The sequence below is a fragment of the Pagrus pagrus genome (assembly GCF_965226575.1).
Source record: "Pagrus pagrus genome assembly, chromosome: 15".
Classification (NCBI taxonomy): domain Eukaryota; kingdom Metazoa; phylum Chordata; class Actinopteri; order Spariformes; family Sparidae; genus Pagrus; species Pagrus pagrus.
The window spans coordinates 7,513,205-7,539,038 of NC_140199.1; the positions used below are offsets into that span (position 1 = coordinate 7,513,205).

At 42.0% G+C, this 25,834-nt stretch overlaps 1 protein-coding gene across 1 annotated transcript in view; it reads right to left on the reverse strand.

Moving 5' to 3' along the window:
* LOC311270757 (VPS10 domain-containing receptor SorCS1-like) overlaps positions 1–18,390 on the reverse strand; it is a 59,315-nt gene extending 40,925 nt beyond the window's left edge. Inside the window, exons 1-2 of the mRNA XM_084375894.1 lie at positions 17,497–18,390; positions 263–330 (exon numbers count right to left, since the gene is read on the reverse strand). Coding sequence (XP_084232020.1) covers positions 263–330; positions 17,497–18,174 — 746 coding nt within the window. The 5' untranslated portion in view covers positions 18,175–18,390. The remainder of the gene's footprint in view (positions 1–262; positions 331–17,496) is intronic.
* Between the last annotated feature and the right edge of the window lie 7,444 nt (positions 18,391–25,834).

The window sequence follows — 25,834 nt, forward strand, 5'->3', positions numbered from 1 at the left end:
TGGTCAACTTGGTGAATTCTTATAATTAAACTCTCCACATAGACTTATTTGGCATTTGGAAGAGGTAGCGCCGCGTGAGAAGTGCTATCGACGCCAATCACAGATATAGAGCGTATAAAAAGTATTGCATCTGACCGTTAGACCCCAATCAGAAGTAATGTGTCGTTTCATAGAGCAGTTTAATAATAAATGTAATCCAAAGAAATACAAATGAAACATCTCTCTGTTTTTGCTTTGATAAGGCAATGACAGCAGATCTTACCTCCATAAAGAGCTCTCTGTCACTCTGCCAGAGTTGAAGTCGTAGTACTTTGTCAACATGAGGATCACCTGCAAAACAGATCAAACAGATTACCAGCTTTCCAAGTGAGCGTGTCATCAGTTTTGAAAACAGCGGCGGTGACGTGACGCGTCGTGAAACAAAAGAGCCGAGGCGTCCAGGCACACGTCTTCTGTGAAAGTCCCTGACAGCCACGGCTTTATTAAAAAACCAAACTGTGATGGCACGTCAACCACTGCCCTGCTTGTAGTGAGGCTATAAACCTGCACACTCCCTGAGGATTAACTGATCACATATGTGAGCTCTAATGGCTTTTAAGGCCCAGAGACTACTAGCAAATGCAACCTCTGGTAAGCTATGACTAAATGAATAAATAAGTCAGCACTAAAATACGTTCCAGGCGTAGAGAGACAGACCTCATAAATATCAAGGACATCTTTTTTGAAGAGGGTCATAAAAAGTGTTGTATGGTAGCGCGCGGTTTATATGGTTTACAATACGCGGTCCTTAACTTAACTGTTGTAGATTCGAAGATGTAAATTTCCTCAGATATTACTGAATGATTCACTGTGGACATTTCTATTTGCTTCTTTTGCATCAGAGCCTCAATCAAAGCTTGTGTGTTTGTTTGCGCTTGTAATTACAGATGCATGAGGTCATGTTTACATGCAGATAACTTGCAATTTACTTTTCTCTCAGTGAGGCAATATTACATGGAAAAACTGCAATCACGAAAACAACTTGCTTTCAAAAGAAAGTAGTAAATCTCAACAGTCCTTCACACAAAAAAAACTGTTGTTCACATCGCGTCCTTCACCCTTTACACAAATTAATCACTCAAGCAATGCCCTGCCTGCACCGTGCAATCATAAAAGCTGCACATCATATGGCTCTCCTGGGAGGCCTCTCTGTGCACCTTGTTCATAGCTATCTTCTAATTATCGAGTGTTACGAGCGTTTGGGGGAACATTCGCAATAACAAGTAGGAACTCCTTCATGTAAACAAGAAATCTGAACTTTGCAAACCTTCGCTCTTACAAAGTTCGTCGCCGTCTTCTCTTTAACGCTCGAATCAAACAGGTCAGTCCTCCTCGTCTCTAATAGATGAAAGCCTAATACCTCTTGAAACTAATTGCTTCAGTGAAACAGAAGTGTGACAGGCGCTCAGTGTGAGGCTTCTCAAGGTCGCTTATGATCGTCTCAAGCATTGAGCCGTAAAAATTATTTTAAAACACAATAGTATCCAAGAAGTTTAAAGCAGAACTAGTACATGCCAACTGTGTGCTGACATACTTACACATACACCACAAAACTACAGATCTATGAATACCAAACACCACATCCTAAATATAATCTAGTCGCTACAGGACTCTCTTACTTGATATTGTTCATTCCTGTATCAATAAACAGAATCACCAAGAATCCTCATTTGAAGTTGTTATGTACAGAAACTGCTGTTATTATGTGAGCTTTCCAACTTTTAACTCTATCATGTTCAATTAACTGGGGTTGAGACATGCCGTGTCCCACCAAAAGTCCAAAAACCCCAAAAATTCTTTGTACAACGATAAAAAACATTAAAAAAGCAGCAAATCCTCAAAAATAAGGAGCTAGAAACAGATCATGTTTTCTATTTTTCCATTAAAAATAACTCTAATGATCAAAGGATCATTAGAAGCGCTGCTCAGTAATTCTGTGTTGATGAATCAACAAATGGTTTGAGCTCTTACATACTAAGTATTCAATGGGGATGGGAATTGAGAATCTCAATCGTGTGATCAATCAGAATCGTGCACCGCTACGCTAATCAATTCCTTTTACTGATGCCGGCGAGTTTTTTTGACAGTAGCACGTTGCCAAACAATGACGTCAAACTTGTTCGTCTACACTGCTGGAAGCTTCAGCGAGGAGGAGATATTGGAGAGGATGAAACGGTCCAAAGCACGGCTTCAGGGGCAGCAGGTAAGCAGCGGAAACGATAAATGTGTCCCCGGTGCACATTTATGCACGAGGCACAGCAGCTGAACGCCATTGATTATTTAAATTTCTCAACAGACCAACAGTATCGGTCAGATTCTGGTGTTCATGTTTTTTGCTCTTGCAGATTCACACAGCAGCCATCCACCTAAGACATCCTGAGCTCCATCAGACGTGTCTGAAACCATTATAAATATATTAAGTTCCCTCCGTCCTGTCAACTTTATATGCGTATACAGTTTTTTGTCTGCCACATACCGCTTGAAACTGAAAAGCTGCCTCTCTTAGCATTAAAATGTATTGTTGAAGAAAACACATTGTATGAAAGGGCTTCATTTGTGCCTTAAAATCCCCAAAACTACTGTTTCTACGCGCTTTCCCCTGTTCAATCTGAGTGGTTACTGTGAACGCTCCGATGAATAAATGTAGATGTCAATAATTTTTGCATTCAAAGGTCTTAAATGTCTTGCACATTTATCACGAGCCCTATTAGTGTCTTTTTAAATCCACATTGGGACAAGAACCTCTTGCTGTTAATGATGCAATAAATTAAAACTGTAATGCTTTATTTCTTAATTATTCACCCTCTTTGTGAAGGAGCTGACCAGGAAAACTCTGCAATTACTTACTACCCTGAAATCCTTTGTATGAGCGCTGGTTCGGAGATAACCCATGTAGCTTGTTATAACTACGGTACCATGTGTCCAGATCCAGCTGCAGGAGATTTATGGTCTCACAAAGAAACAGCCTTTATACCTTTCCAGAAGTTATACCCTCATGGACGCTGTCATACACAATGAAACAACCTGCAGCAGTCGGAAAATTAGGACAAAATATATCCCCCCCCCCCATTCTCTATGGCAATTAACTTTATGCATCTACTTGGGAAGGATCCAGGATTACAGGGAAATGTAATTTGCCTCGACCTTATTACCTGCGGAAAAAGTTCCCCCGAGTTCTGAGGGATGTTGAAAGTGTAGGTTGGAGCTCCATGGCTGCAGTTAACGCATCAATACGGTGATACAATATTCACTTTGTAGATATTTCAGTGTGAAACAGGTGTTTGAAGTCCAGCGTGTCACATAAGCCTTTAAATATCCATTTGAAACCACTGGCCAAGCGCTCTTCTTTTAATGATTATATAACTTACCCTCTGTGTTTAAATAATAATGACATTTGTATTAGCATATCTTTCTCTTTGAATTACAACAAAGGTGTCACATTTAGAGCCAGCTACCATGTAGTGCACAGCCCATTAGCCTGCAGTAGCACTAGCCTTTCTCCAAACTGGATTACTTGACATCCAAGAGCAGGCAAATTGATTTTTCAACCTCTAATCCTTTTGTAAATCTTAAACCTTAGAGGTAAATGGACTGGGATGAATTTGATCATTATGGAAGAATGAATTGGAGGCTTAATGGTGACTTAAACGGCTTAGGGCGCGGAGATTACTGTTGTGAAATGAAGGTGTTGAAATGAAGAGGAGAAGGGGTGAAGGTATCGAGAAAAGCAGAGGGGAGGCGAGGGGGGGAGATTCGGTTGTTGAAGGGTGAACACCTGAGACAAATGAAAGGAGCGACAGCGCACACATTTCAATTCATCGCCTCCTTCGCCAACTGTCGATGCCGCCTTATCAGTTGTGGGAATTAAGCTGCCTCATCAATAAAACTGTCATCACTGTTAGCAACCGCAATTAAAACAGATGGATGATTCCATATTAGCAATTGTTACAGGAGTTACTGACTGGAATATAAATGTTAGAGACACATATGATGTGTAAAAAAACAGGTCAAGTGTCGAAGGTGTGCCCGTGCCTTTGGCCCAGCTCACATTTAACCCTAAGCATGGACTAATAATAATAATAATATTAATAATAATACCTGGTGAAGTGCCCTCTAGGGTGCCCTTTTTGCATGCTGGTGCCCCACCACATACAGCTGGTAATGGAGCTCAAACATCCCGAGTCCATCACGGCAATTAATTTTTCATGATGTCCGCTAACATTTTCCCACTTAACTCCAGTTTTATCCGACCATGCAGGTAATGCAGCTGTGGTTTTTCTTCTTTAGATTCTCTAAACATTTCTGCCCCAACTCCCAGTACAACTGAAGTGAGGGACATTTTGTTTCCTGGGCACAACATTTAAATCCTTAAACAGGCAGAGCAACAAACTGTAAAGAACAACACTGGCATGTTATCACCTTAGATAGGTAGATTATATAGATAAATAGATCAGTTTATAGGCTCGATCCCATTTCTAATTGTTACCCCTACCCCCTTTTTTGTGCGTCTCCTTGTCCCTCAGAACAGACTTACCATGGGAAGTGGTTGAATTCTCCCCCTATGATATGGGACAACCCTTCAAGACCCTCATACATCATCACTTGTTGTCGATGGCGCCTACGACCCGACCGGGCATCTCCGAAATGCTTTCTTCAGTTGTGGTTCTCTTGCATTATTGTGCTTCACTGGTGAATGTTAGTCCAATATTCATTTGTGCTCCCTTTACTCCTGAGGGAAATATCTGGCTCTGCGTTTGGTAAAAGCTTCACTATGTTTCCTCGTGGCTTTAAAGTGAATCAAAACAGTAAAGCTGTGAGCCGTTAAACCAAAGCAAAACTTTTAAAGAAGCTAAAACTCTCCCTACAGCTAATTCTCTTCGGGTTCATCACTATGAGCGATGCACATACAAGTAGTCACATGATCCATTGTTAATTTAAATAGAATTAATTACAGCAGCTTTAGAGTAATAATATCAAACATTCAGAGCTTTTCATTTAAATTAATGTCTGTTAGTCTACCACAGTGGTGATTGAGCATATGGCCAGCTGATGAAAGCTGGAAAAAAAAAAATCACAGGTGGCGCACAGTCAGAGACGCATTTTTCATCAGCCAGCAGTAGGAAGAGCCACAAGACAGTCTTACTCTTCAACTAATTTGTGTTGTGCTAGTGTCGTGAGTGAACAGCAACTGTGGCTGAACAAACAAAGAAAAGATTGATGACTACAGACAATGAAACTTCAACAACAAATGCAAATTCAAAGTCGTCACACAGGCGATGCTGTTTGGCTTTTTAGGTGCAATGACTACTTATCGCCACAGGTGCCGCCACAGAGACAGAAACAGGGATCTTTGAGATCGTTACTTTAAGTATGAAAATTTTAATTTCACAATTTCAAAGAAATTCAAGGATTTTGTGTAAGACAATATTCAAATTAGTGATAACTGGTGACACTAACCATCACAGCTTAAGACAAACTAACTGGGATGAGGAAGGTGAGAACACCTGCCGAGGTGATATTAACACCACTGAAGTGTTAACAGTGTGGCAGCGAGTGCCTTATGAATAAAAAGTGCAGCTTAGGAAATAAATTCAAGGACCCGAGGGTTAGTCGAGCGTAAAGTATGAAACTTTACTCGATAAAATCAAAATATTTAACACCTTTTATGAAAAAAAAAAACCAGAAGAGTCTATTTCAATTACATTGTTTACGACCCCGTGTCTCACTCCACGGCTACAAAAGCCTGCAGGAAATCACATCCTCGTACACTTCAATACCACCTCAGCGAGACACGTAACGTACAGAGGCTTTTGTCTGCCACATCAATTTATGTCACTTCATTAACAAAGGCAACATTTCCTCGTAGACCAGATGTTGTGCTGCGGCTGGGTTGTTTGAAGTCAGAGCTGTTGGCTCTCCCATGGATAACAGGTCACTGCAATCATAAATTATAAAGCAAAGGTAACACTTTACATTGCAGTACTCAACAATGTGAGCAGTTACCGGGGACCAACTTGATGATTAATGAATCTTTAATGAGAAGCTCCAGAATAACTCCGATTCAAGGATTTCATGGTAGATAATGATGTGTTATTAGAGAAAAGACGACAGGGAGATACTAATGAACAATTAGGTAATGACAGGTTCATAAATATCGATGAATAACAAAAAACTTTCTCCAGAAGTTGTTCCCGATTAACTCAGAAGTGGAAAAAACTAGTAACAAGTCGTTCAATACTAATTACTTGATCATTAGTGTTGCTTTTTGCAAGCAAGTAAAATGACACGTCTGAGGGCGCTCATTATTTCACGATTACTTTTAACCATCAGGTCACTTCTGAGTCGTTCCTTAGTAACCACTCGTATTTGTATGTGCTTTATTATCAAGTCTTACCGAGGTGGCTCCACGATATCACTTTGCAGTAGAATAAATAAAAAACCTGTGCTGAAGTTTGAGTAATGTAAACGCCACTGTCATAAATACAAATCCCAGGTCTGTAACAGTTTGTCTGACATAGTGTAGGCGTTAACTACGAACAAAACTCATTACATCATAACAATATTATCTGTTGAAAACTTGCATGTTGAAGTACACATGTATATAATGCTGAGATCCTGCCCTCTCACTGAAGTTATATAGTGCAGAAACAAGTGATGGGGGGCGGCGTGGCTGAGACAGAGACACCATTCACCTGATTACAGGACACTGTACCATCAACATGACTTTGAAGCTGTTATTTAAGGTGAGAAAGTTACATAACGTTGCTTTAATATGACTATAAAGCTGGTTGAAAGTTGCGATTCCTGATGAAATTGAGCAATAATGCGATTGAAAGCAACACTCTGTTTCTTTGGCCGGCTATAATACCGCTGATCTGTGAACATCCAACAAACAGCATTTTTAATGGACAGCGAGCACATACTCCACGTTACGGCTGCTGCTTTCAAGCAGAACAGCAAGTGTCTGACTTTATTGGACTCCTCACGTCGAGACGACGGCCCTGTGTGGAAGCAGCAGCTCGGTTGATAAGTCGTCTGAAACGGCTTCCTTCTTCTTTGGGCTTTCTGCTCTCGCATCGTTTGCTACTTCACCATAAATGAAAGCCCAGTCTAGTTCAGCTGCTAGTTCAGCGGCGGCCTGCTGAGCTGGGGAGCTTCAGCGTGCATGAGAAGGGGGTCTGATCAATGCAGGCAAGATTAGACAGCAAGTACGGTTTTCAACCCAACCCCGAAAAAAGTTGTGCTCGCTGCACAAGGACTGCTTCTCTCAAAACTACTTTTTATTCTCGAGCACTCTGTTTCATACTCGGAAGTGCTGAGTGTGATGGTAGAAGATATGTTGACAAACTAAAGGCTCTCTGGACTCTTTAATAAAGTACATTCCCTCTGACATAAATAAAGTAAAACAGCTGATTAGATAAATATGCTGCCGGAGGATTTCTCTCACCCATATGTCTTATTAGGCTCAGCAGCAATGTTTTCAAACCTCCCGTTTGCCAAAATGCGCGGCTATAAATCCAAAAAGGAAACTTCAGTGCATGAATCAAAGTTACGGTTTTGATTGTGAGGCTTTTTCTTGCAGCAGCCAGATGGTGTAACTCATACTCGATGAGCGAGTAATGCAGGTGGCCACTGTAAAATGAAAGCGTTGTGAAACTAAATGAGCGACGGCCAAGAAAAAAAAGAATATCGACAGCGGCGGCCGAGCGTTTCTGATTCATAGATCGAGCAGCGAGGGGCTTGATTTTGATGTAAACATTTCATTATCACAGAGACAGCGTTAATGTTCGTGTTAATCGTCAAGCTCAAAAACAGGCCGAGCACATGAACCAAAACACAGACCTGCACAACACAAACAAGTGCAAACGCAACGACCAAGGTGAGATCTCATTATGCATTGTTCCAGCCAAATTAACTTTATCCCGGACTAGGATAAAATCTTTGGATGGTTTTTATGGGATTTCTGCTCTATTAGACAGCACTCAGTGAAGAAGAAAGGAAACCCAGAAGGGGAGCGCAGCTTGCTGATAAAAAAACACACTCTGCAGGATTTCAAGGCGATAGAGAAACCTCACCACGGGAAGGCTTGGTGGCTTGGCAGCGCTGCACTCAGCCTGCCAGTCGTTTCTGTGCAGTGCTGAGCTTTAAATACGAGCCGCTCGGTATTATCCATTCAATGTAGTCGCTGCCACATCCGCGAATTTGTCGGGAAAAATAGATTGTTTGTCTTTGGCTGTCTTAGGCTGAGTCGTGGTGTTACACTTCTTATCATTATGTATTTCATGAATTTATTTATTGTTTCTTTAGCGGGATGTGTGATGTTCACTCCCAGAAAACAACACGACAGCAATCCTTCTCCCCCCCCCCTCCTCTCCGCAGCCTGTCCATCACAGCCACCAAGACGAGAGGGGGGAGCCGGCGGAGGTCCACACCGACAGCATGAGCCACAGGGTTGTCTGAACATGTCAACATGCTAAAAGCAAGGAAGCTACATGCATCGCGGTGTCCAGAACAGAGATGTTTGTAATGGTATTGTGAAGGTGGAGGAGAAAGACAAGACGAAATGGTGAAAAAGACTTAATTGAATTTAAATATTGATCATTTTAAGTCTCCGGTTCCTCCCCCTAAGGTACAACATGGCGAGCCAGGGCTGAGCAGGTATGATTACTGACAAAATTACCCGAGCGTCAGACGAATTAGATGTTGCTGTAGTCGGACAAGCTGCGAGCTCTGTAATCATTTACTCACTAAACAGAAAATTTACCTGCATTTGGCAGTCGGCCGGTGTTAATTTCTGACGCTGCCCTAGATTACAGATGATTATAGTTTCATCAAAAACAGTAAACTGTGTGTATTCAAAGGATAGATATTCAAATACATATATATTTATGTCCTGCAGGTTTCCATTTTGGCAGATTATTATTTGAGAAGACATCATTACGATCTTTTACTGACTTAAAGGTCCCAAGAAACAGGTAGGGGGGTGAGGGTGCTATTTGCCTCAGCATAGTTGCATGTGTCCTGCGAAATCAGGCAGCTATTAAGGGACCATATCGTGGGTATTGATTGGCGTCTGCATCCCAACCATGGAGCGAGCGGGCCGCTGACTGGCAGCACCACTAAAGAAGTCCAGTTTGATGACAGGGAATCAGTACAGAGGTGGTTTTCTTGCCAGATTCGGGCTCTTGGCACCTTCACGCTGAGTCAGCAAATAGGACTGCTACTCTAACTAGCTAACTGCAGCTACATTTAACAGCAGTAAGCAATCACTTTAGCAACAAAGCTAGCGGTGTAAGACCACCAGGGAGCTCCATAAATCACCTCATTGCTGTAACTGGCCTCCGTCAGTCTCAGAGGCTGTGTTTGGCTCTGGTCCAGAGCAGTAAGGCTAGTTAGCAGTGACTTTAGCAACATGTGAAGCTATCTGTCCAGAGTTCAGACGGAGCTCGTGCTTTCTCCATAAAATATGATCCATCTTCACTTTAGTTTCTAAAGTTTTTGTGCAGTAATCCCTGAGGCCCAGTCCGCAGAAACACTTGAAACAATGAAGCACAGTTAGTGTTCGGCCCCCGAGTGCAGGATGAGTCATCGACACTTTTTACAAACTCTGAAATAAAATAACGTTAAAAATACCTGCCAGACGGGTGTACAGGTGAGACACAGAGCAGCGATCGTTTATGACTTCATGAGAACTTTAAAGAGAAACCAAAGTGCTGCTAATGAAACTACATTCAGGTGCAGGACATTTTTTAAAGAATGGAATAAATTAATTTGGTTCTACTACAGACTTTGGGGGTTATTAATTAAATGATAAGGCCTACTTTATTCATGCCCTTGGTTATCCCTTAGGATGCCTCACTTCTATCGGACCTCTACACATTTCTTTACATTTTCCTACCTAATTTAAGTCGCAACGTAGGGCACTCTTTCTGTATGCATGCTGCCTCCATAATGACACTGTTGAAACGGCCTTTCAATCGTTTTAAATACCTTGTTAGACATTTTGGGAAATACGTATTTATTTGCTTTCTTGCCAAGAGTCAGACATGAAGAGCAGTACGACTCTGATGTCCCTTGTCTTTGTCTTGTTTTGTGCCCAAATACTTGCACGGTATACTGCATTTATCCTGCATATATTTAATCACAACTCAACTATTTAATATTTTTCACATATTTCTGCATCATATTATTTTTTGACTGAACACATTGAAGCCACGCTGCAAAACAAACTGTGCATTCAGCTTCTTCTTTTTGCTTTTGCGCAGGCGTTGACAAATTCAAGGTAAACTCTTTCAAAACTCGTCATTCTCGACATCTTATGATGAGCCAGGATCAACATTTCATCTGTTAAACTGAATCTGAATTAACACCTGCTTCATTTGAGTTTTAACCGACTGTCTGGTCGTTACCTCAGACAAACAGCGCCGGCACTCACAAACTTGAACGTCTCTGGATAATTGCAGAGATAACAACATGAACGCAGTGTCTTAGTCGCATCTTTTGTCATCATCCATCGACTTTTCCTCAATACGTGCAGTCTAAGTATTGCAGCCTCTTGTGGAAATTAATAATTGAATAAAATTGAAGTATTTCATAAGAATAAGATAGATGTTTGCATGAGTGGACAGAAGATGCACAGGCGGCTGACTCAGCTCATCTCATAGTACGACAGAAAAATATAGTCTATAAAACTGAGCCAATAACAAAATAAGAAATATTCCAGCAATGCTGAGACATGCTGATTTGAGAAAAGGACCTTGAGAAAAAATCAAAACTCAAAATAAAAAACTAACAAACTGGACAATGCCACAAAATTCTTCATTTTACCGAGTCAAAGAAACAACCAAGAATTCAGATTGACCTCCTGCATACCTGGCCCGTCTCCAATCTGCAGAGACATACGAGACAATCTACCAAGAGCTCAATGAAGCAGATGAGGAGAAGCAATGTACCAGTCTGACAAGCACAAGGTCTGTGAAGAGAAGGAGGCCTGCTGTTGGGGAAATGAGGCAGCTGGAACGGCTGGAAAACTTGGACTCGAGTACCCATGAGTAAGATGGAAGAGGCAAACTCAACAAACGCTTCAGACGTAGTGGTTTGAGTGCCGGGAGGTGGACATTCAGCTTAAGGTACAGAAAGAAATGAAGAAGACGCTCTTTAGGAAGAGCAAGCTGAAACTCGAGGCCGGTGAGATGTAAACCGACGGTCTTTGTCCATAACTTGATCGTCCTGACCCCAGAGGAAGAAGAAAATGGAGAAGAAGATGGTGTCCACCTCAGAAGAAGCACCTTTTTCTCCTTCATCGTCATATTTCGTTTGCTGCCTGTATACTTTTTCTTCTGTGGAGCATTTTAATTGCCGACTATTATACACATGGCATTTTAAACAGCTGGATAGTCTTGTGTTCAAGGTGATGAGGGGCCGGAGCCTTTCCCAGCATGCACCGGGCAACACCGAGGGACGGTTTGACAGCCTCACAGGACTAACGCAGAATGACAAACGCGCTCATACCTACAGGCAATTCAGACTTTCTGATTCACCTTACTTGCATGTGTTTGGACTGTGAGAGGAAAAAACTAGAGCGTGCAAACACGAGGAGAAAAAAGCAAACCAGGCGACCCATCCACTGTTTTAGGAAGATACACTTTGAAAGAATTAAAAGGAACACGTCACTCATTCAAATTAATTTAAACACGACAAGTTTGATTTTTAACCCAAAATTGGTTTCCCCTGGCTAATTGTAGAATCGGGCCCACTTCGTGCCAGATTAGTTGCTGTTGATGTTACTTATGAAGGAGGTCGTTAATTAACCAAACGATAATCTGTCAAAAGATTAATTAGAGAAACTATAGTGAGCTTGTTTTCACATTGCTTGAGTAGTATTTTACATGTTGTGACTGCTGTCGTCTTTACTGAGACTTCGCTTTGATTCCAACAAATCTGAAGTTTGCTGGAGAACAGACCACTTTGTCTGCATCTTCCAGCCATCTACACTTCCATATTCATGTGTTGTTGTTGTTGTTGTTTTTTTGTGTGTGTTACTTTTAGTTAGATCAATAAAATCAAAATGCAACAAAGTGCAACGGACAGATTAAGTGAATAAATGATGATGTGCATGACACATGCGACTTCAAACTCCACTGAAGCTTCTGCTCCTCTGAAGAGATGAAAATACCGGCAGATTAAAGTCTACTCATCACTCTGCGCAGATCTGATGTAACCTTCCTCTCATAAATACATGAAACATATAGAAATGTCATATTTTCATCATGTTTTCTTGGTTTTAGGCCCTGCCCATGGACGTATAATGAGAGCTGGATACAGCGTCAGAGGCGGAGCCCCGTTCATTTCTGTGGAAGCTTCTCAGAGACGCGTGGAGCCAAAAAAAAAAGTTTGAACGACGTAAGTGGACATCAAGTGGGATTAAATGCGTCTCGACATGCATCTTGTGCTTGGATCTCACTCTCCTACTCTATCTAGCCCACACGTGTCCTTAACGACTCTGTAAGGACACTCCCACACAGGGTTTAAAGCCTGCGACTCCCCTCCAGTTAGTCAGAAGTGAAGAAGCCTCTTGGGTGAGAGGTGAAACGTCTTCAAGAAGCTGAAACACGTCCGGTTTCCTACGATACAGCACCTAGAATTACTGTGACCTGCATGACTGAGATCCTTCATCGACATCTTCCCTACTCTGTACGCAAATATACACCTGCATCACCGGAACAAACAGACACATGTATTTTTACACAAAGATAGAAAAATCTTCATGTAAAAGGTTTGCCATTTCTCCAAAGAAGTAGCCTATCTTAGTTACTGTTGACTAGATTTGTAAAATTCGACATGTTTACCATCAGTATGTTATATTCTTTAGTAAATTTGATGTAAATGTTGAAATCAGTTGAATCAGTGTGTTCAAACAGCTGCGGGAAGGTGAGATGCAGGTCAGACACAGAAGCAGACAGGCTTTTACAGCGATGCTGCGATGAACTGAGACTTTTTACGTAGAAAGAAACATCTTGATGTATCGTATTTAATGCCGTTTACAAGAAGGTACCAACGATTTATGTTGCCTCAAAGCCCGGCGCTCCTCCTGAGGGTCTCGGTTCAACTGGTGCTCTTTTAAATACATCATCTTTTTGCACCCTCTTCGTCCGGAGTGATGTAATGGAGAATTGGCGCCTCCTACCGCTTACCTCGATACCCCAACTTTTAATTATCGCATTAGGGTGGCTGATGGAAATGAGAATCCATTCACATACAGAAGGTTATTACAATTTCTTACACCGTAATCAAATCCTTGAAGTTTGCTCGTTAATGGCTACGGTCAAATTGTACAAATCCAGCAAGAGGAGATGTTACACGAGACAGACTAGCCAAAGTTTTTAATTTTTTTTGACTCCTGAACAACTTGGGGAAATTCAGCAGATGCCATCTAGTTGACAAAACACATCTTTGAGGATTCAGCACAATGGCAAATGTTTTGTCTTTTAGGAAAACTAAGGAAAGCACAAATAGGCGCTAGTGTGTAGTAGCCGATAACCACATGAAACACAGTTGTAGCAGCGATTGATCGAGGACCGGTTCGCGTCATCCGTGTTTTTCATTTTGATTGAAAGGCGTAAATGACAATGGCCGCTTTGTTTTCAAACCGTGATAATTGGACAGATGATAAAAGAAGCAGCGACGTCCACTCTGGAATTGGGAAAGTAAACTAAATATCAAGTCAATAACAAGCTCAGACAATGTGCCTCTAACAAACTGTATGTACAAATTGGTTGACGTCCTGCAAGCTTAATACAAAACCAATTATCAGATTTTTTTTGGAGTTTTCAACAAACACATCACAGAAGGCTGCGCAATATGGCTTCCTGTCAATTTTGAGAAGTGTGGGCAGCCGGACATCTTGGCTTCATGTATGACAAAGCCGACATGCGAGGACGTCTGCCCGAAGTGTCAAAACAGAGCAGCACTTTCCCACATGAACTGAGTCAAGTTAACGAGCCGCAGGAGGTATTACGTATATGGGAGTTGTAGACATTTACCAGCCCTTACACCCTTCCTTCTGTCTTTATATTTGTAGGCCAATGTGTCCACTCAAACGCTTTTCAATACTCTCCCTCTCATCACTCGGCGTGTCAGATAAGGTTGCCCGCTGATGCGTGACGGGCTGCTAAACCTCTTTAAAATGTTCTCAGGCCCAGAGAAGCTGCTTGTAGCCTGAACTGTAACTGTTTACAAGTTAACAAACACGTCGGGGGGAGAGACAGTGGCTCAATTTGAATTGGATGAGGGCGTGGCGCGTAGCAGACGTGACAACACATTATTAGCAGGCGGGAGAGAAAAGACTCGTCAGGGGGGAGTTTGTCAAAACAGGACTATAATGTCACGTACCTGCAAAATCCTGCTGGTAATGACTCGGATCAAAGATCCAACATGACGCTTAGGAGTAACATTTATTTCAGCATGTTGATCGTTGCTAATTAGGAACATAATTTTCCCAAATGTTTGATAATACTATAGACTTTAAATTAATGTTGTACAACTTGCTGATCCATATACAGTACCTACAAGGTCCTACCACTAACATACTTCTTTGCTTTCTTGCCGAGAGTTAAGGGAAGACTGTTAGCATTTTCATGTCTATATGCTAAATATCAATCTAAAGCTAGCTAGGTGATTAGCCTATAGCTTAGCATAAGGAGTGGAGACAGGGGGAAAAGGCCACGAGGTAAAATGACAACCATTTCTGTTTGTGTAATGATATGCATCTAAAAACACGTGTGCTCATTACAGATGCAGAATAATGTCTTTTTTAAAGCCCGATTGATATATTGGACTTTCACAGATATATAGGTATCAGTATGAAACCTTATACCTATATACCGATATATACCTTGTATATACCTTATACCGATAAATCAATATCAGAATGTTTTTTACTCCCGAATATCGGTACCAGCATCAACCCCAACTATGCATTATCAGTTTAAAGATTGCAGAAGATTGAAGAAAGAAAAGAAAGCCAGTGAAATCAGAGCTCTAATCGAGAACGGACTCTTAATACTTCCTACGGGCAGATCAAAATTAGTATGACTCATCTGTCTGACTCCTGAACAGTTCAGCGTCCCCTCTTATTAAAATTTGACAAATTGGGTTCAACCTTAAAGTATTTACCTTTCAATTATCCAGAACAGTTTAATCGTAGTCATAAGAGTTTTCTCTATATACTTTTAATACAACAGTGCTTTTGGCAGCACTTTTTTGTGTCTCCCTTCAGAATTTGCTCTGAAGAAATATTTCTGTTTAACGTCCCCCCCCACCCCCCAACAGTGCAATTAAGTATCCGACCTGGCTGGTGTTTTGTTACCTTTCCACAGAGCCAGGCTACCTGTTTCCCTCTGCTTCCAGTCGTTACACTAAGCTAAGCTAATGACCTTTCTCATATTTGCTGTGCAGGCGTGCGTGTGGTATCTTCTCATCAAACCCTCTGCAATAAAATGAGTGAGCGTATTTCCAAAAATGTCAAATGATTCCCTCAAGGAAGTTTCAAAAGACATTACTTGATCTGTTTGCTGGGGCTGACTTATTTTGCTGCTTTTTTCACCGAGTATCTATTTACGTCTGTTTGACAAACTAACAGTCAGATTTGAAACTGTTCATCAAGGCTTTCAGACGTTCGGTGTCAGAGTCGGTGCTGCATTAGATGCATTGGCTATAACTGGCTGTTTCATTAATACATGACTGGGAGGAAGTCTTGTGCCACTCTGGTCGCTTATGTGTCTGAGAAATGTAACATTAGTTTTTGATCAAGCAGAAGGAAAGTGCCTCCATCTCATGCTCTTATCAGCGTGCATGCTGCCCTCAGATGATGTCATCGTGTCAGTTTCCACAGCTGTGCCGATGGCGCACAATTATACACATCTGTGGAGCCAAATGCAGACACCTCGCACTGGCTCGCAGCCTCTCTGCACTTAATAAATAGATGAGTAATAAACTCTAAAACTCGATATAAGACAAACAAGACATAAATACTTTTCCTTAGCCCCGAGGCCAAAAGAGATGCACTATCCAAGAATCTCTGGCTCAACAGATCAAGCCGAGGCCAGATGCCACAGTCTGTTAGCCTCTAATTTTAGCGTTAAATCACACCTCCAAATCGTCTGTCTTTCATCTCGGCAACATTGCCAGGGAGCAATTTATGCCTGCAGGACGTCAAAAAAAAAGCTAATTCATGCTTACATCGCCAGCAGGCTCGACTACCGCACATTTTCACTGCTCTTACTGAAGAAGTATATGTAGGGGGCACAAATTATTAAAATTCTGCTGCCCGCCTCCTGATCAAACCCAGAAAAAAGGGAGAGCACATGAACTTCACACGGCTCCACATATCTTCTAGACTTCGTTCTGCAGCCCCTTCGCTCGTAGAGCTCTAAATGGCTTCGGACCAGCTTACATCACTGTCCCCCAGATGTTTTAGGAGCCGTCACATTCGCTCACGTCCTCCGCCATGGACCGTTAGATGTTCAGAACCGCACACAGAAGAGAAAACTGAATGTTCCCAAACTGTTGGATTGCCAGTCCTCTGGACACCAAGATTTCTGTCAGCTTTCAACTTATCTTTTAACTTCTGAAACCTTATTTCTGCCTGTATTTAGTATTTTACAGCATTGCTCGGATGCCATTTTGTACTTTTTGGATTATTTTAACCTCTCTGCTGTACAATGACTTTCACTTTCACCCTTCAGTAGCTTGGTCTCTCATACATAGATTAAAGTCTGCTTAACTCCGAGAAGTGTATCAGTCAGTAACCTTCCTGTGCGATCACCTATTTTTGAGCACGGCCGATAAGGCTCCAGCAAGAAGATAGGTGCATAGAGAGGTTCAGTGGTTTCATTTAATGCAGGAAATATGCCTACAGCCAAGTGGAAGAAGTGATTTGATAGAAAAAAAGACAACTGCACAATTTGTCTTTAGAGGTGTGTGTGTGTGTGTGTGTGTGTGTGTGTGTGTGTGTGTGTGTGTAAATACATGGGAGAAAGAGGACATCATTGGAGACATAGTGCTACAAGTAGAACATGCAGTTTTGACTCATTTTTTTCATTTAAACTTCAGCCTACATGCCAAGTCAGCGTATCAATACACAAAATGATAGATGGTGTGTGTGTGTGTGTGTGTGTGTGTGTGTGTGTGTGTGTGTGTGTGCGTGTGCGTGAGAGAGAGAGAGAGAGAGAGAGAGGAGGGGAAACAGAGGGAGGGAGGGAGAGATTGAGGCAAGGCTAGACTCATTCCTGAAACTGTGCCACCACTCAGCAGTCACACATTTCATCTCTCAGTCCAAACTAACGCCTTAAATCACTCAAATGCGTCAAAGATGTGTGAGTGACCACTGACCACACTGCGTCAAAATGAAAAAAAAAAAAGCCCCGTGCGTAAATCTGGAGCACATCCACTACTTACGCTGCTGTTCTGTCCGGACCAGTGCACCATCGCCTGGTTGTGCGCCGTGTCCCCAGTGAGCGCAAATGTCGAACTTGTGAGCTGAAACTCCTCCTGGTCCGAAAACGCAGCATCCTCCCCGCCCTCGGGTCTGAATCCGGACCAAGTCTCTGCGCTCCTCGCGCTCCGCGTTCGCCTCCAGCCGGCCACATCCGCGTCCTCCTCCACCGCCACAGCGACCTGCGCCCCGTTTTCTGCGTAAAAGCGGTTGTTCTCTCCATCGTCGGTGCTATTTTCGTCTGGGGATAGGGCAGCCGCGCGTGAAACACTTCCAGAAATCACTTTGGGCAGGGAAAGTTTCTGCTGACCGTCCTTCTCCAGACAACTTGTGTCATTTCCCTGCACTTTAGACGAACTTTCTTCGCTCGTGGTTAATTCCGCAACGCCGTGCCTCTCCTCCCCGCCGGCGCTGGGTTCGGCGCCCGGTGACCTCTCCGTAAATCCAACAAAATCCTCGCCAAAATTAACCAAATCCAGCGCCGAGAGTTCCCGGGGAGACGCTGCTGTGATTAGCGGCAGCTGGCAGGAGGGGATGCACCTCACCTCCGCTTGTGTTCCGCCCAGGATGGAAGTTAGGGTGAAGAGCCAAATCCACTCAGAGAAAATGATAAAAAGGCAGTGACCGAGGCGCGTCTCCATTCTACGTTAATTCCGACTTCAGGCGTGTTAGAAGCACATCATTCTCACTGTTGAGCGCGTGTCTGTCATCACCTGGCAAAGTGGAGTCCGTGAATGCACTGTGGGGAGGTGCAGCAGCGCGCGGACAAGTGTTCCCAAGTGCTGATGCAAACGATGCATCAGAGGAGGAGCTGGAGGCTGAATCCCGGACGAGAGGGGAGAGGGGCTCATACCCCCGCATCCTCATCTCAACCTGGATGGGAACGGGAGAAAAAAAAGAGAGAGAAACAGCAGCTGAGCGTACTCTTAATTAAGTTTTATTTCTGGAGAGGAACATGACGCCCTGAGGGGGTATATTTTATTCTGTTTTTGATCAGAAACACTGTGTCACAATGAGACATTTGACTGGATCATCATCCCATATGTAATTACGCATCGGATTAAAAACAATCTGGCAACCCCTTCAGATGTTTGGCTCCCCGGGGAGAAGTCTAGAAACATTATTGGGTCTGCCTGCGCTCGTCTTTGTGCGGAAATGTTCCTGACAGGGGCTTTATGGAAGATACAATGAGGCTTTGCATTTTCCATTAGCACAGGCCTAGGTAATCAATTAACAGGATTGCCTGTGTTCACTGTCAATTATGTCGTGCAGGTATAATGACTCTGTTTTTGGCCCAACTGCAAAATGGCTTGAAAATGGTTATGCTCGGTCTGCCCTGCTGTACCATCCGCTCCACACAGCTGAGTGCAATATTTCCCCCACAAATTTTAGCTTGTTTTTTTGCCCCCTTTTCTCCGGTTAATGGTTGGTTGTCTGACTGAAAATAATGAGAAGGATTCAAATCAGAGGTGAGCGAGTTCTCCGACAACCCTCCTCTGGTCTCTGCTGTTGTAAGCAAAGAGGAGCATGCCGGCAGGTGCCATGACGATAATGGAGAACCCATTATTGCCATGCAATGCGGACACCCTGGAATATATTGTTATATTTCTCTATACTTTGGGCTTTGTTCCAGTCAGCTAATGGTAAACCATTAGGAGAACTAGAGCCTGTCCAAACCCAGTGATTAGATTCTATTTCTGGGCAGCATTTAGTCAATAAGATGAGGATGCTGTTGACTGGTGACTGATGCCGAAGAGACTCCTTATATTGAGCTGTGTTCTCCCCATCGCTCTGAGCTGCGACGTGATCCTGTTCCACATACGGGTCAACTGCACAGAGACGTCTTTCATTGGCAGCCATTAGTGATGCAGTGAGCAAGAGCTGTCTCAATCTGTTTCAGTTAGCCCCCACCAGACAAGGGGAAACCAGTCTATAATGCAGATTGATGGCTGACTGAGAATTTCAATCATGGAGTACGTTGCCTAAAAAGCTCAAGTTCTTCGACTGTAATGCAAACCTAATGCACAGTCCGGCTCTCGGTGCAGAGGGAGATCTACTGCCTGTGTGTTGCACCTGCACGACTTCTTACATGTATTTTCTTTGACTTACTGTGCCTGTGATACATCTGCAATGACATAGTGGAGTGATCATAATGGACTTTTGCCTGAGCTGTCTGCTTAGTTTAGACATGGATGGCTGTGCACACACTGGGTTTGTGTATAATTCGTTTCTGGTGCTTTGTCTTGTTTTTTCTTGTAATAACTGCGACAAATAACTTCCCCGAGATGGATGCAACTAACAGTTATCTTCATTATCGTCGTCATATATCCAGATTAAAACCAATTAACTGTTTAAAGGTCATATTGATAAGAATTTATGCAGACAACTCATTTCTAAAAGAATAATGCATCGACAGAGTTTGTAGGAAGGCCCAGAATGAAGCATCTCTTCTCCTTTAAAACTTATTATGATTGTGAATCAATCATTGTACAATGTTTGTCAGGTCCAGATTGATTGTTTTGTTTATGTCTGTGTAAGAGTTCTGATGATTGGTCCCAGCTTGATTGATCAGCCAGTAGTAAAACGTCGTTGGCATCACGTGGTCTGTGTTTGGTCAGCGATCACGAGTCTTGGTAGTTGCCAGTTTGAGTTTCTATGCACCCAGCAAACTGTAATGCCCTACTGTTAGCTAGCTAGCGATAGCAATGTTAACATTTGCTTTATTTAGTAGCTGAATGTTATCAATTACACCTTAAAAGTTGCTAGTTGTAAGAAAAGTTCATTTCTGAGTCTCATTCCCAACTTGTCAAAAAGTGACGCATTGGGACGGCGACCCGGCCCGACCTACAATCCCAATGCGTCAGTATTTGACGAGCTGGGAATGAGACTCAGAAATGAACTTTTCTTACAACTAGCACTTTTGAATGTCAGAAAATACTTTAAAAAAAAATAAAAGACAGAAAAAAGGCTCATTACAGTTTCCAAGGGACTAAGATGGCATTTTCGATTTACTTGCTTTGTCCAAAAAACAGGCAAAAGACTAAAGATATTCACTTCACAATCATTCTGAACCAACGAACAGCAGAACAAAGTCACATTTGAAACTAGCTTGAACTGAGAAATGATTTTACCTGGTTATATAAAAGTGTAAGTTTAATCCTGGTGCCTCTATATGACCTACTTAAGCAACAAGACCATCAGCCAGAAGATCGGAGAAGTCATAAAGTAAGTCATTAAAAATCCAAACTATCTTTATGGCAAAGTGCTAGGGGCGAATTAAGGGTTTCACAGCACCAGGACCATCAAATTACATTTATTAATCTTACATAGCTGAAAATAGATACGTTACCTCATCGCTATGCGAACTAGAAACAGCTGTGTTTTAAAAAGTTAAAAAGTAACACGCTGCGTCTTTCTTTCAAAGTCAACTCACTCGTTAGCCAGATCAGAAACTTGAGACACATGGCAGCGGTGCTCGTACCGCTTTGTCCACAGGAGGCGCCAGAATCAACAAAAATGTTAAGTTCCTGGTGGTCAACCCAACCACCAGGATAAATGTTAGCAAGGTAGCAAGGTGTAGGCCAAAACACACGTTAAGCATTGGGAAAAGAAGGTGTTTTGGCTTAAAATATCTGTTTCTTGTCACAACAAACACAGCTGGGAATTATCCCAAGGTCACCTTAAAAATATCCAGCTGTGTCATGCTTTAAATACTGAAATATCATGGTCCCTCATCAGAAAGTACCAAGTGGTTTCACACTTACAAATGTTGAAACGCGTATGAACGTCACATGTTAAACGTGATACGACATCTATTGTAAAATTGTCAATATGGTACATGCGACACGTACAAATGTGAACGTATCAGTAGTTTGCAGAAACATTAACTCCCAACATTTGAATCTGTTATTGGCAGTTGTGGCTGCTTTAAATTCCTGTCGATTGACTAATTGAGTTGTAAGAACTATTTGCATTTAGATTGATAATGTAGATTTGTCTTTGAAGCCACAGCGAGAGGTTGACGTCTGGTATAAACCGAAGGTTCAGAAATCCCGTGTAAAAATAAAACCCTCGCAGGCAAACAAAGTACAAGCAGACTCTGGTGTGCATTAAATATCACATATCCAGGGAGGATCTTTTTGACTTCTTCACAGACTTTAAATTTCACAGCGCGAGGTGACAGATTTCAGGACTTGATGTCGTCTTGCACATTTGTGTGCACAACATGGCAGCTGAGTGGAATCATTGTCTTTCGACAGACAAGATTGCTGCTTTGCCGCCTGTCACACAGACTGAATACAAACTGCGCTATGCTCCCCGAGCTCATACTTTTATGATGGAAACTTGTGAGCAGAGAGTGTGAAAAGCACACAAAGGAACGAGACGACAGCAGCCCATGTTGTTGGATTATTTCTTGTTTTTTTTTATAATTCAATAGAGCTGTGTGAAAGAAGAAAAAGAGCACTGTTCATGTCTGAAATTAGACCTTTTCCACACTGATGTCTGGTTCACTTTCACCCTCGTCCTAATTACTCTGATGTTCATGACAGTGAGGAGAAAAAAAAAGCAAAGACGGTCAGGACATTATTCATGCACAGCACATTATCTTCCCTTCTGCTCCGACTAAAAAGCTAACATCTGCCTTAGCATGGAGCATCAGCTGCAATATGCGTAAATGACAAAAGCCACACACAGCTGTCATTGAAACGTCTGTTTCCAGCATTCGGTAATTATCTGAACCTAATCCTCTCACTAAAGAATAGAAATGGGGGGGGGGGAAAAAGTGTGATAGTTCTGTTCGGGTTTTGTAATGTGGCCTCATGCGGATGTGTTACAGACGTACGCGCGCCGTGAGAGAAGGTGTTGAGGTAGCAATAGACACCTGAGACATCCACTTTAATTAGCGCTGAACACACCTCTGGGGCACCGGGAGAGAAAATTGCCTTTTCAAATAATGATTTCAATTACATTATTGAGAGATACGGTGAAATGCAATACAGGCAGCAGGTTAAGTGCTCTGACCCCGGTGAAATGCTGCAGGGTTGAATCCATTTGATACCTCAAATCCTTTAGTTACTCTTTCGAATATGTGATGTAAGGTTTGGAGTCAGTGAGGTAAAATGGTGAAATGATACTTAGCTAGTCAGAGAAAGTTATTCAGCGTTGCAGATCTGTGTAAATGCATTTAAATGTGTGATTAGCCGAAGTACAGCGATCTCTTCTTTATTTTCTGCTTTCTTTTGTCATACAGCAGCTAAAGAGTAGTAAATGCAGCTTTAATTTGTTAACCTTCAGCTAATAATTTATTCAGCACAGATTCGGTAATCAGCGAGGTGTGATTCCTCCTCAATATCACGTTAATCTTCATTCTTATACGTTTCTTTTCTTGACCTTCGTGTGTTCAGAGTATTACCCCGGTGCAGCTCAGGACAGCTGCAGCAGCCTCGCATGATCGCAAAGTTACATTAATCCACATTTAAAAGAGCAAAGTCTTCACACAATTTGATAAGAAAGTAATGTTTTCAGCTAGAGGGCATGGATTTCTTCTCATTTCGCTCCTGTTAAGATGTCAAAATGCCATGACGTTTCATGACCTTTGTGATAGTTGGGAGCACATTACTGCCCTGACCCTGCTTACGAGATGCGAAGGAATGAACTGTAGCCTAGGGCACCAGGAATGAACTTAACCATGAGCCGAAAAGTGGTAAAATATAGCCAATTATGTATATGTATTTTTGAATTTAGTTTCATATGGTACCTTTATAAATATCTGCAGTACAAGTACAAAGGAGCAGTGACAGAATCAGGATTTTTGAGGGGCAGGGGTGAATTAGGCAGTGGGGCACCAGTGCACAGGGAGTCATGATATACTTAAAATGAAGAGATGGCACTGTATCGTGTTTCCCCCGAGTCCACCAGTGCAAGTAGGGAACCAATCAGACGCAGCTTTCAATGCTCATAACTAATTACCATATTTATGTGACAATAGTTTTAAACATAGTCACACACACAAAAAAATACAATTCCTCAGAGATTTATTGAAACAGTATAAGTTCTCTCATTATACAGAAGCGTGACGAACCACCTCATTATGGTTTGAATCACCAGCACATATCAGAAAGAGATAATGCAGTCCCTAATAAGCACTTAAGAACAAATGTAGCAGATTGTTCCATAAGGTATTCATTATTCAGAGCATCAGAGCCTGGATGGAAATATGCGTATATCCACGGCGGCACCAACCAGTTCACTCAAATCCATTTGGACCAAAAGGATATTTTTGGCTAAACTATCTTGTAACAACACACACCCACTAAGCTGTATTAGTTGTGTTGGTCGGTGTTTGTGTGTTGGACTGCCAAGACAGTGTTAGATAAACAACGTTCAGTGGGGAATAAAGCCACAATATTGCCGTCATATTGTCCATCACCAAACATGGATTGTTGTATTATGCATATTTGGATGAAAAGGGTTTTTTTGTGCAACAGCAAGTATGCAGAGAACATAATGAAAAGCTTTAGTAGAATAAAGTCGAATAAAGCGCTCGAGAATAATTATTTCCTTCTGATCAACTAATTGAGAAAATGACTTCTTTAATTTGATTTATTTCAGTCTTTGGAAAACAACAAGTTCAACCAGAAATGACAATTCAGTCTTTATCTACACATCCCAGTGCTGGTGGTAAGTCAGGTAAAGTTTCGTAGTCCACAAAGCTTCATAGAGCTTCACAGCAAAACAGCGTTGCAGCTTTCTCTTGAAGTAGACAGGGACATTATTCACACCCTCAATAAGGCTCGGACACTCACTTCAGACGTGGCGCGTGCTAATGCAATTAGCTTTGCAGATTACAGGTTAAAAAGGATGTAAATAACGTCTTTTTCAAATCACTTTGGGATCTCAGGGCTTCCAGAGACATCGGACGAGCTGTATGGAGCCACTTTTATATCTTCTTTCTGTTGTTTTTCTACGTTTTAAAACAAGTCCCCATCTACTTCTTATCATTTTTGGGTGAACTTATCCTGTAAAACAGTTGATACCATCATCACCACCATCATGTATGTTAGAGCTCATCTGCACCTTCTATTAATATATCTCCTTGATGAATCTCCCACTGGTCTGCACACGTGGACCGATCCCTCCTTGCATTATTATATATGTATACATGTCTAATATCCTGTTTGAATAGGAAAAGCGTCAATTTCCAGAATGCACATTAGAGTCGGACGTGATGTTAGCGCCGATAGCTTTCCCTGTGTGAGTGAACAATGTTGCTTTACAAAGGTCCTTTTTATTTGATGCTCAAAATAAAAGCAAAGAAGAAGTCATATCCACAAGGACGCTTCTAGACGAGAGGTAAAGTTCATTTTAGGGTAACAAATTCACATGCTTGAGGTAATGTCCCCGTGTCTTATTATTCTTTGGAAAAGGAGACACTGTGGGAGGTGATGGTGATTCATCCCTTTATTACATTAACAAATTGTATCCCTGAGGGACGGCTTCAGGTGGTCGGAGGAAGCCCTGAAAGTGTAAAAATAAACCTGAACCTGTAGTTGAAGGCACCTTGACTGTAAACATTAATATATGAGATCAGGACTGGCGTTTTCTCCTGAAGTAGCTCGTAATTAAAACTTTAGAAGCCCATCTCGTCCTCTTTTAGTCTGTGTGGTAGTGACAGAGGTCTGGGCCCTCGCGCTGAAGATTTAATCATTAAAATGTCTTTTTTCCTTTTTGACCCACTCACTTTCGAGGTGATTACAGCGGTTTGCAACTAGACGGAGAAATCTTTGAAATCTTGAGTAACAACAACACATACGGAGACTATAAATGAAACATTTGGTGCGAGTTCATGGGGGCGCGTTAAGAAATATGCGGGTCAAACCTGATTCTCATCATCCAGCCGGAAAAAATCCGACAGCTTTCAGCGCGGTCAGAGTTGTAGTTTGTCTCAATTAGCCCTGAACAGCAGATGCACAACCGTAACGCACACGCTTGTAATTATCAATTATAGATATGGCTGTTTACCCAATTTTTTAAATGGCAAGAGTCATACAAACCCGTGCTCTGCTGTAGGCTACTATTGATTACTGAATAATAATTAGTGCAATTTCTATCATAAAAATGTCTTTGACTTATTCAGAGGGAAATTCAGCATTTCCATTTTCTTGTGCACCAATATTTCACTATCGGTCCGTCTATCTATGTATCTATGAGCCACGTTTATGATGTGACTTCGCTATGCTCAAGGTTTGGTTAGGTTTAGGCAAAAACAACTCAACCCTCAGATGTCCCTATATATACGCA